The sequence below is a fragment of the Gopherus flavomarginatus genome, chromosome 1, assembly GCF_025201925.1.
Source record: "Gopherus flavomarginatus isolate rGopFla2 chromosome 1, rGopFla2.mat.asm, whole genome shotgun sequence".
Lineage (NCBI taxonomy): Eukaryota > Metazoa > Chordata > Testudines > Testudinidae > Gopherus > Gopherus flavomarginatus.
This window is the reverse complement of record NC_066617.1, coordinates 69,214,384-69,231,687: the sequence shown is the minus strand read 5'-3', so window position 1 is coordinate 69,231,687 and position 17,304 is coordinate 69,214,384. Positions and strand designations below refer to the sequence as shown.

At 39.8% G+C, this 17,304-nt stretch overlaps 1 protein-coding gene across 1 annotated transcript in view; it reads right to left on the bottom strand.

The window, feature by feature from the left end:
* The window catches only part of RAP1B (RAP1B, member of RAS oncogene family), a 77,480-nt gene that overhangs the window by 11,125 nt on the left and 49,051 nt on the right, over positions 1 to 17,304 (bottom strand). Inside the window, exons 4-5 of the mRNA XM_050924152.1 lie at positions 14,831 to 14,887; positions 8,484 to 8,624 (exon numbers count right to left, since the gene is read on the bottom strand). Of these exons, the coding sequence (XP_050780109.1) occupies positions 8,484 to 8,624; positions 14,831 to 14,887 (198 nt within the window). The remainder of the gene's footprint in view (positions 1 to 8,483; positions 8,625 to 14,830; positions 14,888 to 17,304) is intronic.

Here is a 17,304-nt window from a genome sequence, read left to right as displayed (position 1 = left end):
CGGGGAGTCTGGTGGCGGCTGTTTATCCGACTCAACCACGGGGGGGGGGGCGGGAAACAGTGGCCTCTGGCACCCGATGTTCTGAGGCGGTAGAACGTGTCTGGGGCACGGGTGCACCCTGGGTCTGATGATATGCCCAGGGTGTCCAAAAACCCCACTGTTGGGCCCCTGCGTCCTGCGGGTGGGGGTCCTGGAACACTCCCAGCGGTACTTCGGGATCCTGGTCCCGTTCGTAGTAGCTACCCGCCTGGGAGGATGCCGACGTGCCTCTAGATGGCCAAGGTGGAGCGGCGAAAGAAAGACTTTACACCTCTGGGTAGTGGTGACCGGTGTCGGTGTTGAGAGCGAGACCGGGATCTGCGACCGGCTCAGTGCTGGGAGGTCGACCGGGATCCCGAGTGCCTCTGTCGCGATCTGCTCCTGGAGGCGCGGCGCCCACCGCGGTGCTGTGAGCTGGAGCGGTACCGGGAGTACCGGGTTGACGCTCGGGACGTTGACCGGTGCCAGGAGCGTGAGCGGTGCCAAGGTGACCGGTGCCGGGAGCCTGACCGGTGCTGGGAGTCTAACCAGTGCCGGGACCGAGATCGACGTTGAGAGCATGAGCGACGCCTCGATGCAGAGTGTCCGCGGGACCGCGATCTGGAGCGGTGCCGGTCTGCTACGCTGACCGAAGCTGGTCTGGTCAGGGTCGGTTTGCCCATGGAGTGTAGTACCCGCAACGGCGCCTCGGTGATGGCGATCAGATCCCTCGCTGCGGCAAACGTCTCCGGGGTAGAAGGCGAAGCAGGCTCTACCACGGTGTGCACCGGGGAGTCGCCAGGTGCCGGACTCGACGGCCCTCGTGAGGTCGGAGTCAACGGTACCAGCTTAGACGGTGCCGTGGCAGGTATCGGTGCCGGGCGATCCGTCTTTGGCGCAGGCTCTGACTGCGAGGCAGCTGGTGGCGGGATGATCTGCGCCTTCGCCACCTTCGGCCTCGGGGAGAGGGAGCAGCTCGGATTCGGTTTCGGTGCCGGCTTCTTGGTGGCAGCGCTCGGTGCCGTGGCGGTGCCCTTGCTTACCGGCTGACTTGTGCTCGGTGCCGAGGGCGGAGGTGTCAGGGCCGCTTCCATAAGGAGCTGTCTTAATCTAATGTCACGCTCCTTCTTGGTTCTCGGCTTAAAAGACTTGCAGATTGAGCACTTGGCTGATAAGTGCGACTCCCCGAGGCACTTCAAGCAGGAGTCATGGGGGTCTCCAACTGGCATGGGCTTGTGACAAGCCGAGCACTGCTTGAAGCCCGATGAGCCAGGCATGAGCTCCGGCTCCCGGTGCGGGGAAGAGGGGGGGTCCCCGATCCCCTCAAACTACAACTAATAACTACACTAATAACACTAGATAACTGACTAACTAACAACTATATTTTATATACACACACACACATATACACACACACACATATATACACACACACACACACAACAATAAACTATAACTACTATATACAACGATAGCGAAATGAGCTGCTAGGGAGTGTGGAGGTCAGCGAAGCCACGCTCCACAGTTCCAACGACCGACACGGGCGGTACGAAGGAACTGAAGGGTGGCCGGGTCGGCTGGGATATATATTGGGCGCCATAGCGGCGCCACTCCAGGGGGCGCCCAGCCGACCTGCCTGGGTTGCTAGGGTAAAAGTTTCTCCGACGAACGTGCATGCGGCGCGCGCACACCTAACTGGAATGGATATGAGCAATCACTCGAAGAAGAACAAGTAAATAACTTCCTTATTTACTTTCTTCACACCACTCATGATTTTATATACCTCTATCGTATCCTCCTTTAGTCTCCTCTTTTCCAAGCTGAGAAACTTCCTAGCCTCTTGTCGTAGTATAATTCCCAAATCTGGACCTTAGCGTCCAAAATATGGGTACTAGCATGAATTCCCCTAAGCTTAATTACCATCTTAGATCTGATAGGCTGCCATCAATCAGGAATTTTTAGGGCCTGATACCCTCTGGTCCCCCAAAACCTTCCCAGGGGACCCCAAGACCCAGATTCCTTGAGTCTCACAACAAAGGGAAATAAGCCATTCCCTCCCTCCTCCCTTCTTCCTCCCCGCTTCTTCCCGCCCTGTGAACACTAGGAGGTCGCCTGATTCATTTTCTTGAATCACCACACCCAGAGGAGTGTTACCTTCCCCCTCACCCAGAGGCAATACAAGCTGTGTGAATATAACACAAAGAAAATTTATCCTTCCCTTCTCCCCACCAATTCCCTTGAACCTTAACTAGGAGAAAAAAATTAAACAGGTCTTAAAAGCAAAACTTTTAATAAGAAAAAGAAAAAAGTAAAAGGTTTTATCTCTGCACTTTAGATGGTAAAAAGTTACAAGGTCTTTCAACTTATAAACAATAGAAAGAAACTTTCTCCAGCAGAAACACAATTTAAGCTACTTCCAGCAAGTACACATATGTAAATGAAAAAAAAAATTAAAAGACTATGATCGCCTTTTCTTACTCACAATTCTGAATAGATAAGAGACTGTAGCAGGGAGATTGGCAGAAACCTGGTTGCACCTCTAGTCCTGTCCAGGACCCAGAGAGAAACCCAAACCCAAAACCCACAAACAAAGGCTTCCCTCCATGAGATTTGAAAGTATCTTGTCTCCTGATTGGTCCTCTGGTCAGGTGTTTGCAGGTCACTGTTTGTTAACCCTTCATAGGTGAAAGAGACATTAACTCTTAGCTACCTGTTTATGACACCTCTTTAATCTCTCCTCATATGGGACCCATTCCAACCCCCTAATCATTTTCGTTGCCCTTCTCTGAAGCTTTTCTAATACCAGTATATCTTTTTGGAGATGAGACCACATCTGTATGCAGTATTCAAGATGTGGGTGTACTATGGATTTATATAAGGGCAATAAGATAGTGTCTTATTCTCTATCCATTTTTTAATGATTCCTAACATCCTGTTTGCTTTGACTGCCGCTGCACAGATGTCTTCAGAGACCTAGCCACGATGACTCCAAGATCTCTTTCCTGATTAGTTGTAACTAAATTAGCCCCCATCTTATTGTATGTACAGTTAGGGTCATTTTTTCCAATGTGCATTACTTTACATTTATCTACATTAAATTTCATTTCCCATTTTGTTGCCCAATCACTTAGTTTTGTGAGATCGTTTCGAAGTTCTTCACAGTCTGCTTTGGTCTTAACTATCTTGAGGAGTTTAGTGTCATCGGCAAACTTTGCCACCTCACTGTTTATCCCTTTCTCCAGATCATTTATGAATAAGTTAAATAGGATTGGTCTTAGGACTGACCCTAGGGGAACACCACTCGTCGCCCCTCTCCATTCTGAAAATTTACCATTCATTCCTATCCTTTGTTCCCTGTCTTTAAATCAGTTCTAAATCCATGAAAGGATCTTCCCTCTTATCCCATGACAACTGTACCCAATTTTTTTTTGGGGGGTAGGCTTATGTGCCCCCTCCTCAAAAGAAACTGCAAAACAGAAAATTAGGAGTGTCCTCGGAAAATACAAAAGAAGTAGGGCTGTTGATTAATGGCAGTTAACTCAAAAAATTAATCATGCTTAATCACAATTTTTAATTGTACTGTTAAACAATACCAATTGAAATTTAATATTTTTGAATTTCTAGATTTTCAAATATTGATTATAATTGCAAGTATACAAAGTATACAATGCTCACTTTGTTTATTTTTTATTACAAATATTTGCACTTGAAAAATGGCAAACAAAAGAAATAGTATTTTTCAACTCACCTCATAAGTACTGTAGTGAAATCAATTGTTACACAAAAAAAAAAAATCTACATTTGTTACATAACTTCACTCAAAAACAAAATGCAAAACTTCAGAACCTACAAGTCCACTCATCCTATTTCCTGTTCAGCCAATCGCTAAGACAAACAAATTTGTTTACATTTACAGAACATAATGCTGCCCTCTTCTTATTTGCAGTGTCACCTGAAAGTGAGAACAGGAGTTCGCATGGCATTTTTGCAGCTGGCATTGCAGGGTCTTTACGTGCCAGATATGCTAAACATTCATATACCCCTTCATGCTTCAGCCACCACTCCAGAGGACATGCTTCCATAACTGATGACACTTGTTAAAAAAAAATGCATTAATTAAATTTGTGAGTGAACTTCTTGGGGGAGAATTGTATGTCTCCTACTCTATTTTACCCGCATTCTGCCATATATTTCATGTTATAGCAGTCTCAGATGACCCAGCAGCACATGTTCGTTTTAAGAACAATTTCACTGCAGATTTGACAAAAGGCAAAGAAGGTACCAATGTGAGATTTCTAAAGATGCTACATCACTCAAGGTTTAAGAATCTGTAGGGCCTTCCAAAATCTAAGCAGGATGAGGTGTAGAGCATGCTTTCAGAAGTCTTAAAAGAGCAACACTCCAATGCAGAAACTATAGAACCCGAACCACCAAAAAAGAAAATCAGCCTTCGGCTGGTGGCATCTGACTGACTCAGATGATGAAAATGAACATGCGTTGGTCAGCACTGCTTTGGATGTTTATCGAGAAGAAATCCTTATGAACATGGATGCATGTCCTCTCAAATGGTGGTTGAAGCATGAAGGACATATGAATCTTTAGTGCATCTGGCACAAATACTTTGCGATGCCAGCTACAACAGTGCCATGCGAACACTTATTCTCACTTTTAGGTGATACTGTAAACAAGCAGCAAGCAGCATTATCTCCTGCAAATGTAAACTTGTTTGTCTGAGCAACTGGCTGAACAAGAAGTAGGACTGAGTGGATTTGTAGGCTCCAAATTTTTACATGGTGTGTTTTTGAATGCAGTTTTTTGTAGATAAAATTGAACTTACAGATGTAGAATTAATTACTGAGATTGTACTACTGTACTTTTATTAGAATTGAAAAAATATTTTTACAGTGCAAATTTGTTATCAAAAATATAAAGTGAGCACTATATACTTTGTATTCTGTGTTATAAGTGAAATCAATACATTTGAAAATGTAGAAAACATCCAAAACTATTTAAATAAGTGGTATCCTATTATTGTTTAACAGTTCGATTAAATGTAGGATTAACCATGATTTATTTTTAATTGCTTGACAGCCCTAAAAAGTAGTTTATATTATCATTTGGTAGAAAATACATGGCTGTGGAACTTAGCTATAGCATTCTAAGCTTTCCAACTGATTTGGTAGAGAGAACAGTTTTGATGCAATTTACTCAAAGCTGTTTACCAAATTCATTTAGCCTTGTCAGAGAAAATTTGCTTCTGCACTGCTCTGTCTTCCCCCAAGTATCTCTTTCCTAAAAGACTGCAATAATGAATTATGTGGCAAACACTCAGAGAAGGCTGTGTTATTCAAGTATCTGAAGCGAAACCAAGCTTATGCAACATAAGTAGTTTCTGACCTTGAATTAATGACAAATAGCTGAGTTACTTACCTGTAACTGGAGTTTTCAAAGTGGGTAATGTCCATAATCCCCACTCTTTGCCTGTGCACACTGCTAGTGGACCCAGGAGTTGCTGGGAACTAAGTTTCAGGAAAGTTTGATGCACACTGAGTGCCAGCGACCCTATACCTATATACAAACACACGGGACATGTTCCCGCTTCAGTTTCCATTATCTGTCAGATGTAAATAATCTGAAGTGATTTGGGAATGGCAAGTAGAGCAGATAGGATGAATGTGTTAGGATTAGCTATTTGAAGAACTTCAGTTCCCAATATATAACTCAGATTTTTCTTCCACGCATCCCACTTCTTGTGGAATAAAAAGCAGTAACCCATAAACATACTAATGAGAAGGTTATGAGGCTAAGTTGATCAGTGTAGCAGGTTCCATGTCACATTTTAAAAGGATATGGTTGGTACAGACTGGAAGCTGCTTTACCGCTAGATTTCCTGAAGTACCTTCAAATACACTTGGAAAAGCCCTGAAATACAGCTATTCATTTAAAATGAGATTTTATGTACAGTGACCTTTTTAAAATGCAGATATTTGCTCCTATTCCAAGTCAGACCCGCTTACTCATGTAAGCAGTTAGTTTTACTTCCATAACTGGTTAGTTCTGCAGAGCTAACAAGAATAGAAGAGAGCAAACTGGATTCCATTCCTTCTTGTGCAGTGCCTCAGTAGAACTGTTTATTTTAAGCTCCATTTACAGGCAAGTTACTATGTGAAAACCCACCAAATACAGGGTTACACAGGACATCACAGAGGGCACAATTTAGTTCACAGGGCTGAGATGATGCAGAAGAGGAAAGAAGCCAGCTGACAAGTTTTTTTTTTAGTTGCTAGTGCTAACATTTGATCTAGATGGCACTGAAACAGCCCCATGAAGCCTTTATACTACATTTTATCAGTCACTTTTCAAAGTGGAACTACACTTTAAGGACAAGTCCTATAGTTTGTCAGGCAAGACTTCATTGAGTTTTATTACTTGAATATAGATTGGATGATCTGGCCTTGAGGAGTTTACCCAGACCTAGCTCACCCTTCTTCATAGACTCCAAAGCCAGAAAGGATCGTTGTGATCTAGTCCAGTGGTTTTCAAGTTGTGGTCTGCAGACGCTGGGGGTCCACAGACTATGACTACAACTTCCAAATGGATCCGCATCGCCATCTGAAATATTTTAGGGGTCTGCAAATGAAAAAAGGTTGAAAACCACTGATCTAGTCAGACCTCCTGTATAACATAGGTCACAGAAATTCACCAAAATAATTCCTAGAGCATCTCTTTTAGAAAAACATCCAGTCTAGATTTAAAAATTGTCAGTGATAGAGAATCCACAACTGTTGGTAAGTTGTTCCAATGGTTAGTTACTCTGTTAAAAATTTACACTTTATTTCCAATCTTGATTTAAACAGGAAAAAAAAAATCTATGAAAACCATTTCAAGAGGATTAGTTTTTAGCCAAAGTGGCAACCTGGAACTCTCATCTTCTATATTAGTGCTCTTCTCCTTCCACATCTTTTGAATGACTTTCAGATTTGAGTTTACAAAAAGTAGTATACATATTTCAGTACCAAATGATTCTAAATACACCACTTAGGCAGCCTTTGGATGTTTCCTGTTTGCCCATAAAAGCATGACACTTTTAATTAAGACTCAGTTTAAAAAAATCTTAGAGTTGCCTTGGTTTTCGTCCAATTCCTTGCAATGCTCATTTGTTGCTAAAATAGAAAAATAACTTGTTCCGGTTCGGATGCAAATAAAAGATTCATATTATCTAGAAATGAAGCTCTTCCTCCATTCATGACACTGGGATGATACTTGCTCTTAGGGTTCCATTAGAGAAAAGAGAATTAACTGGAGGTGAAGATATACACCAGATCTTGTGCATGTAGTAGTACACCCACAACAAACTTTCCTGAAAATTTAAGAGTTCAGTGTCTCCTGGGTCCATGCAGTAGGGGTAGCAGATATAGCTACATCTATTCAGGAAGATTAGTCAAGATCCCTCATGAACATTTAATAGATTAACTAAAAGCTGGAAGTAGCTTCCCTCTGCCCCTCCCCCCGTTAATGTCTGTTACTGTAAACAAGATTATGATCTTCAGAGCCAACAAAACAAATGATTCTAAGAAGGAAGTGGAACGGTGTTACTAGTTGATATCACCCCCTTTAAAATGCTTCAAAATAAGACTTGTTACGCAGCTGTTCACATTAAATCTCCCTCTTTTTCCTTTATGCAATAATTTCTTTTGCTCCTCAACACAAGTTTAAGCAACAATAAAACTCAAACTTTTGAAAGTTATCCCTCACCTCAAGTGATAAAATTATCCATGTACTTCCCGTACTGTAGTAATATAGCCCCAATTAAATGGTGAAAGGCTCAGTCTCATTAAGATGTTCAAGACCAGTCATTAGTAACAGAGGGATACAAATTAAGATTGTGTGAAAGTAATACTAAGTTTAGTCGTGCAAATACTATCTCAAAAAAAAGAACCTGGGTCATTTTGACATTCTGATTAACAATTACAGTACATCTTTCAGTAAGCAAGAAATTCAAAGATGTGTCTACGGCTAAAATAGTCATTTTATAACAATACTGTTGAAAGCAAAATTGGGTTATAGCTAACTGTTATAAGCACTCACAGAACAACAATGAAGACTGAAATTGTAAGACCAAACTCAGAAGCTTGAAAGATGGGGTCTTCTGCAGTACTTCTGTTTTAGATATACTAGTCAAAATAAGCTGATATATACTTACGGAATATTTAAAAGCAAAAGATTAACAGACTATGACAGATTCACCTTAGACATCATACAAAAGTGCATGATTTTTTTTCCCCCTGACTGCTTGATGCAGAAGATACATTTTCAGTACAATGCACATACTGGTCAATTTGCCTTTCAAATTAAAGCTTGGAATGAATTTAATGATGTCTCTGATTAAAGCAAGTACAGCTTTAAAAAGCATTTATAATGAGGACTTTAAATATCAGTTTTTTCTACAACAGGGGACTGCTCACATCATCAGTGTCTTTGACTCGAAGAATCTGTTCTCTTAGGTCTTGCAAGTCGTTAAATGTGGACTGTGCTGTGATGGAATATACTAATGCAAAGCCTTGTCCATTTTTCATGTAGAGGTCTCTCATTGCTGTAAACTGTTCCTGTAATGAAAAAAAGACATACAATGGTTAATTTGAATTTCCTTACAGAAGCTGCCAGATCACCAATGTCCACATAAAGCCAGACAAGGATCACAAGTGGTGAAGTTTTTGGAACATAAATTGCACTTTAAAAAGCTTATCCTGTGCATTGTAAGCATAATATTATAGTCCTCAGATATTCTTATAGATCTGACTTTTGGTCTTTTTATAAACACCACACTGGGAGATAACAATTCTAGGATCTGTCAAGAAATCTATAATGCCAGAAAAGTGACAAATCAAAGCTATTGTAATTTCTCATACCAAAAAACAGAGTGAAAAGAAACTCATTAAGATTTTATTCAACGAAAAAAAATAAACACATTCAGTAGAATCTCAGAGTTATGAACACTTTGGGAATGGAGGTTGTTCGTAACTTTGAACAAAACACTGTTTTCTTTAAAAAGTTTACAACTGAACATTGACTTAATTCAGCTTTGAAACTTTACTATGCAGAAGAAAAATGCTGCTTCCTTTTTTTTTTTTTAGTAATTTATGTTTAACACAGTACTATACTGTATTTGCTTTATTTTGTCTATGCTACTGCCCGATTGCGTATTTCCAGTTCCATATGAGTGTGGTTGCCTGGTCAGTTGTAAAGCATCTCTGATGTTCACAATTCTGAGGTTCTACTGTACTGTGTTATTCATTTCATAACACAAGTCCAAAAAGGGAAATTGTCCAAAAGGAAAGCCTGCAGTCCTGTGAGGAAAAACCATCTCATTTACCATAACTAAAAATTCTTTAAACATATACAATATGGAAACAAAACCATATCAACATTCTAACTGAGCAATATGCTATTATCATCATCATCCAATTATTTAGCTGGTGCTTTTATTCAAGGCTATTGATACTGTACAGCATATTACAATTTTACACAAAGTTAGTCAGCAGAGCTACATACACCTCTTAACGATCCAAAGATAGATACAAAATTTGTAAACTTTTTTGCAGTTTGAAAGTACATTACATTGACTTTCATAGCATAAATATAAATGTAAAAACAAAATGGACTAACAGTATTCACTCACAAATATTTATTTTGGAGTGTCACCATCTGTCACCAGAGTGGTATGTCTGGCACCGTGAATGCACAATGCAGAGACAGTCACTGATTACAAACTTGTCCAGTGTTCTCTGGATCAATGCATGACCCACAACATTAACCACCTTTTCAAGGTGATGTAGGAGGTTAAAAAAATAAAACAGAACAAAAACAAAAAACTTTGAAGCTCCTGTACAATAGGCCATTTGTCAAAGCTGTCATCGCACTCTTCGCGTCAAGGATGGGACAATTACCTCCTCATCATCACAGCAGTCTGCCTTGCATTGTTTTCCGGTTTTACTTCAAATTGGTCTCTGATCTCAGTTGCAATATCCTCATCAGACAGGTTGTGTAACAAAAGCATTGTCATCTATGTCTATCCATTCTTCCAAATGTGTGTGCACTGAGTTCTCTTGGTGGCTCAACAATTGCTTTCTCCATGGGTGCTATGGCCAGACCTCTTTCCCCCCACCCCCCACCAATTCCAGATTGTTGAAGGATCAACCTCAGACCAAGCATTAGAATGGCATCTAAAAAGACATCTTTCTGGCAATTTCCACGACAGTGGCTTTGTCATCATCAATGTGGTGCAATACCATGTAAACCATTTGCTTGCGAAAGTATGCCTTGGCAGTTCTGATAATTCCTTGATCACATGGTTAAAAGGTGAAGTTCTGTTCTTTGGGAAGAATTCAATTCGGATATTCCTCAGTGCTACATCTGTTGTCACATGGGCTGTGCAGTTGTCTACTAGTGGCAAAAATCTTTTTCCTTTCCTGGCCCAAACTTTCATACCCAGTCCTTCAGCCACTCAAATAGATACATCATCATCCAGGCAGCTGCACTGGTAACAGAGAGGGCTGGAGGATGTGTCACGTTTTTAGAACACTGAGGTTTGACTTTTCCAGATGAAAAGGTTCATTTTCTTACCAGTCAAGAAACAGATGAACAGAACAGTAATCCTCTTTAGATTTCTTTCCTCTTTTGTCTGATTTAAAAAGGTGAGTGTGCCATCAGGCAGGGCTTGAAAATTAATTCCACTTTCATCTGCATTCCAAATGTCTTCAGCAAAGCCATGTCTCATTTCAATCCACTTGTTTTCTAACCATTCTTCATGTGACCTAATGTCTGCGTCTTTGAATTCTCCTTGCATTTTCTTTAAAAACAATCCCCTCATTTTTTAAGTGCTCAAACCGGCCAGAGCTGGCCCTGAAGTCAATAACGCCCAGTGCCACTGCCAGTTCTTCTGCATCCCCAACAGTCCACTTACAGGGGGATTTCTCTCTCTGGCAAATTTTGATCCACTTTATAAGTGCTGCCTTGACCCTACATGCTTTGCCTGATGGCATTTTTCCCCCTCTCTCGGTATCTTTGAGAATCTTAGACAATATAGGCCGTGGAATGCCCAATTTCTGAGAAGCATTTCTAGCTGGTCTTGGAAAAATCATCATAGGACTCCAGAAGATGGTTATCTACAGAAAATGTCCTTTTCCCTGCTATGTCAACTCACGCAGACTTGACTTTTTTCCCCCACACTGGGATTAAACTTTATACATACTAAATGCCTAAAAATGCAAGATGTGATCAAATTCAAGACAGCTTTATTGCCTTATTACAAGTCATTGCACTTTATTATCATACTACATGTAGTCAGCTTGTCCCGAAATTATTCTTATAAGCAGAGGATTTAGCATAGGAATGATTTTGTCCCAGTAGTTTTGACTACTCTGTGCAGTAGATACTTGTATCAGTAATTTTTATAAACTGAGTACATTGGTATTTATCATTCAATTTGGTTAAATAATGGAGAGGTTCGATAGTTTCTTTGATTTTTTCTTGCTTGCATTGTTCCAGTTTTGTTAATTAGATCCAGAGATTTCTTCTGAGATAGGCCCCCTTCTCCCCCTAAAAAACCCAACCAAAAAGCCCCACACCCAACACCACACATCTGGCACCTGCAGAACTTTGTTCTTTTTGCGACTCTACTCTCTGTAGTCTCATGTAAAAAAAATGTGTGAAATTTTGATCAGAGTCCTCATGCTCCACGTAAACTGACACCATTTGGTAGTTGACTGGAAATATAGCCTTCCAGAGAGTCCCAAATACCAACAGGAAATAGTGGCCATCATGTATGAGGCACACTGTGGAAGTTCAAGTCATTCTACAACTGCTGCATGCTTTAGGACTACATTAAAATGTTTCTCTTTCTCCATGGAGGTTTGGATAGTGTGCTAAACGTCCATATACCAGAAGTTCAGAATGACTGTACCTGAGAATCTCGTTTTATTTTCATTGTCTGAGCAAGTGGGAAAGATGTCACGCTTTTATGTGCATTACTGGATGTCATCAGCTACTTGAACAACCTTCTGTCCTTTTTTCAGGTTAGTATCAATAGCAGTAACAAGGAGTGCATTTTTCCCTGTGTGGATGCTTGTAAACATTATTGGGTCATTTCATACACTAAACCAACCACCTTATTCAAATGTTACAACTGAGCTCTTCCTCTAATTTTAGCTTTCTTCCCCTGCAGCATCCAGTGTGGGACCCGCAAGACGAAATGTGTGGAGACGTATACTCAAGGTGAAATGCTTCAGTCATTTCTTTAAACTGCTAATTTTATACCACTTTGAAGTCAAAATGTTTACCTAATAGGTTGGAACTTTTCTTATAAAGTTTTCACTTTTATGGAACACACACCATTGATCTTTACAATTTTGAGGGTGCTGAAGATGAATAGCATGTGTTTCTGAATTAAGCTGATACTGAAGATCAGTTCCTGTTTGAGACCTTCCACTATATCATGGCTCATTTCAACAAGATTGGCATTAGAAGTATCTTACTTGCAGGATTCAATTCAATCTTTTACATTCAAATATACATTTGATCTTGAAAAATCCTGGTTCATTCCACACCTTTTGAGAGGACAGTGAATCCTTTCCACATGGATACTTCACTTATACGTTTTACTTTTAAATGTCTTCCATTACTTTGGTCCATTCAAATCACTTGTTTCCTTCCACTTCCTTCAACTTTAGTTAAATTCATACTGACAGAAAATTCCTATACCCGCAATTACAGCTTAGTTCTGTTAGAATGAGACTTAGTACTTACTTCTGTATAATTACGTTGCTCAGGGGTGTGGAAAACTCCTGGTGTAGACTGCTGCCTCTTAGGGAGGTGGATTAACTATGCTGACAGAAGCAGCTCTCCCGGAGGTATAGTAGCTGATTCACTAAAGCAGTGCAGCTGCACCGCTGTTCGTGAGGACAAGCCCTGAGAATCAGCCACTCTCGTGAATTCAACACTGAACAAGATGACTCAGACAGCTTCAAATAAGCTCAATATAGACAGATTGAAATATTTCAGATACCTACAACCCAATCTACCCAGGATATTCACAACTCCATCCACACCCCTCTATTCAATATCTAAAAGACAGCATATTTCACTCACCAGCTTCTCCACTCACCATCCATTCACCTTCCCTTCTACGCTTAACAGTTCTTTAATATACTGCTTAACAGCCATAAGAAGCACTTTGATGGTCTCAGTCCTCCCTTTATTCTAAAAGGTTAAGAGCTTTTAATTCATAGATTCAAATAAAAACCCTATTTCTGTCACCATAATATTAACCACCCAACAGAGTTAGAGTTCCATATTTAAGCAATGGTTTAGGTAGATAAAGTAGAAAAGACGGCCAAATGCATTCAACTCAATTTCAACAATGAAACCAAGTTAGTTATGCTAAAGGATGTGTTTCAAAAAGAAGGTGCCTAAACCTAAAGTTTTGGTACATAAATGAATGCATTATACTCCATTTACATTATAATGGACAACTGAATATTTAGGGGGTAACCATTTAACTGAAGTAGAAGCCAAAACACCATAGTAGAGAAACTTATAACACGGTAAGGCTTTACCATACAATACACAGATTGTAGTGCTAGGACTGCAGCATGTGCCAAAAACGTTGTGATTGACATAATCATAAGTTAAGACCCAATAGGAGCTAGGTAACATGAATAGGACGTTTAGTTCCCTGCTGAAGTGAATAAAGATGATGCAATGAGGGAAGCAGTAGGGCACAAATTTTGGACAGTTTATATATTATGCAACATCCAAAGCGTTCATAATTACAGGGAAAATACATCAGTGGACAGAAATAATAAAGAATCAGAGAATGAAAAACCTGGGGAAAATGTTAAACGTTTTCTTCAACATAAGAAAACTGAAACTTAATATAGCTAAAGAGAAATAAGTTTAAGGGGAATAAAACTCTGAATGAGTAATATTGAAAAACAAAAGCAAAAAGAAGGCCAATGCAACTGTGTGAGGCCTCTGCCTTTTCATTATCATCCTGCTACAACCACATTTGATCACAACATCTGATAAAAGCGTTACTGGTTTTGGAAAAAAAGCCACTCAATCTATCATTTTATACATTTAAGGAGAACTTTGCTGCTAATTCCCAAGGAAGCGTTACTGGACCAGTTTGCTGTTACAGTTGTTGTGGCGGGGGGGGGGGGGGGGGAAGGAGGAAAAGGTCTGCTCTAAGAGTCTTGATCCAAAACCCATTGAAGTCAATGGGAGTCCACAACAACAGTTTTTGGATCAGGCCATAAAAGGTGAAATTCACTTCTGTGTAGAGGGTCAGCACAAAGCCTATACATGTCACAAGTCTCCACTTAAGCCCAACTTTGGCTGCCAAGAAGAGAGTAGAATAAAACAAGAATACCACACCTCAGGAGAGGGCAAGGTATAGGGAATTCCTCAACAGAAATCAGGATTACCACCTTCTGGGCTAAAATTTAAGATGCCTACATAGGTGAATTATCCCTCAGAATAATAATTCTTAATTTTAGGTTTTCCTATTACGAGATAAAGCAAGAATCATAGGCAACATACAATTTGCTTTCTGCAGTGTTATGTCCAATTCTGCTTAAACACTGGTCAATGAAGAGCTACGTGTAGGTGAGGGTAAATGTGGTCGGTGCTACACCACGGATGATTAAAAACCAGTATACCACCACAGACTGTTATTCCACTTTTACTTTGGAAGTATTTTTTAAAAGTGCCTGAGTGTGATCCATATATACAGAGGCTAATTAGTTGTACATACCGTTCCTGCAGTATCTAGGATTTCAAGCATACACTGTTGTGCATCTACTTCAACTTGCTGCCAAGAAAACAAAGATGAGGTTAACATTTTTCTCCTCAAAACAAGAAAGACTGTCAAATAGGCAATTAGTTTCCCTTTACAATTAATCTTATAATACACAAGACAAAGTAAGGGAAAATAAGATCCTGGCTTTTAATAAGTTTGTGCACTCTGAAAGCAGGAGATAAAGGTAAAAGTTTTCAGAAACTCCTAAGTGATTTAGGGGCCTACCTATCTTGAAAGCAGTACTTAGGGACTTCTGAAAATGCTACCCATATATTAAAGAGTATTATAAATCTTTATACAGTCTACCATAAGCAGAGAACACAACTAGTCTGTACTTGCTTCAATGGGCACTAAGTAAACATATATACTTGATACTTGCGAGGAAAAGCAAAGATCAAAAGCTAGAAAGTTAAAGTGGCATGTTGATGATCGTTAAAATGGAAAACTGGATTAATGGAGAGGTGGTAGAAATTCCCTGATGTAATCTCTCACTTATCAGTTTGCTTTAAGTGTGCAATATGACAGAATCTCTCTCCGTCAAGGTATATGGGTCCTTGTCATGTCACTCCACCCATGAAGGAGGATTGGCAGAGTTGTTTTGCAAATTGATACATTCAAGGGAGCTTGCTACTTAGTTTTTTAATGTATGATTGACAGTTTAAATTTAGGCTTCCTTTCTGAACCAAATTTAAAAAACTCTTAAGAAGGAAAGATTGTTTTTTTTCCACATTTCCTCCATTTTCTTCTCCCTCTGAAGAGTATAAGGCCTCTTCAGTAGCCACTATTGTACTACGAAGGGATGCTGTTAAGTGGTGTACACAATACAATTTCCTTTATAAGACATCTTGGGTTGAAATCTCAAGTCAACAGTATGTTGAAATAATTTAGATATTGTAGTCATTGAATTCTGAAGTTTTTCAAAGCAGTTTAATACTTAAAGCAGATTACAGTCTGAACTTCATGTACAGCAGTTGACAAAACAATGCTTTCAGAAGCACAGAAACCACAAAACAAGTTAGAATGTCATTGCTATTGCCCTTGCTTGAGGGAAGTGTACTGATATTGTTCACATTAAGTATGACTTCCAGAATCAGATCAATTTAGAGAACAAGAAATCCATGGGAGTCTGAGTCATTCCAGGACAACATGTAGTCAGAAATACGTTAATTTTTGTTATGAATCCTAGCTGAAAGCCCTTATTAACAGAAGCAGAGATTAATTTATTTGTTTCTTGAGACCATTTAACCTTTTCATATTTCATAAAAGTAACTAGTGGCTTTAGTTTCTTTTGAAAGTGGATCTTTCAAATATTTGCAAATGTCAAGTCTAAGGTGAGATCTACTGAATAGTCTAAATACATGCAGTAGGGAACATATTACCACTTTCATAATGCTTGCTAGTATTTTTGGTGTAATTTACTGCAGACACTCTGAAGTGGTGAGGGTCTAACAATTACTGGACAGGACTTGAAATTCTTGCCCCTTACTTTCAAGGCTGTGATTAAAAAAAGTACTTATTTATTTAAAAAAAAGATTTCCTGTATAGTTAGAGCTAGAACAAATCTCACGTGAGTAAAATTTTCCACTACAGTGACTCTATCTGGTCATCAGAAAAGCAGTAAGTCTGGGATATTCTTCGCTCTCAGTGATTCCCCTTCTAACACCAAGCCAGCACAAAGCCACCAGCTAGCTGCTTCAGTGCCTTGACAATAGCGAGTTGAGGTAGACAACAATGGGGAACAGGTCAGAGGTGGGCCTAGCCCCCCTCCAGCTGAAGACAGGACAAGGGATACTTGTGTCACTGCAGTTTGTCTGGGTCAATCTTACCACAACTAGATAAGCTATACACACACACACACACTTATCCATCCTATTAAAAGCACATCAAGGTAAGGCTATTTTAAATGTTTCATTTGAAGTATATATAATGAACTGTCTCAAGTGGTTCATTATGGTATAGAGTTTGAGAACCACTGTTTTATGAGTTCACTAATGCACCCTACACTAACTACTGACTCAAGCCGGACTTACCCCAACTTCAACACTAGGCACCAACCCACCTTTGTGGACAGCTTTCAGTAGCAGTCAAATCCTACTCTATTCAATGCCTTCCATGTAGAAATTAAGAAAAATGTATGCTTTGTGGTTAAGTAAAATAATGGGGTTTTAGCAGTCATGGAAGGGCTTTGAAAGTATAGGGGAAAATTTAACAAGGCCTTGAAAATATTAGGTTCAAAAGTTAGAACAAACATGGCATCTAGAACAAGGCAAGTTTTGGGGAGAAGGCTAAGCTTAGAATGTGGTTAATGAGAAAAGATTTCTGTGAAAAGAGGTCTCTAAATTATAGATGAAGTTACAAACTGGTTCTAACAGATAAATAGAAGTTGTTTTGTGATATATGATAAAAACTGAAAGTAATCTTTACTATAC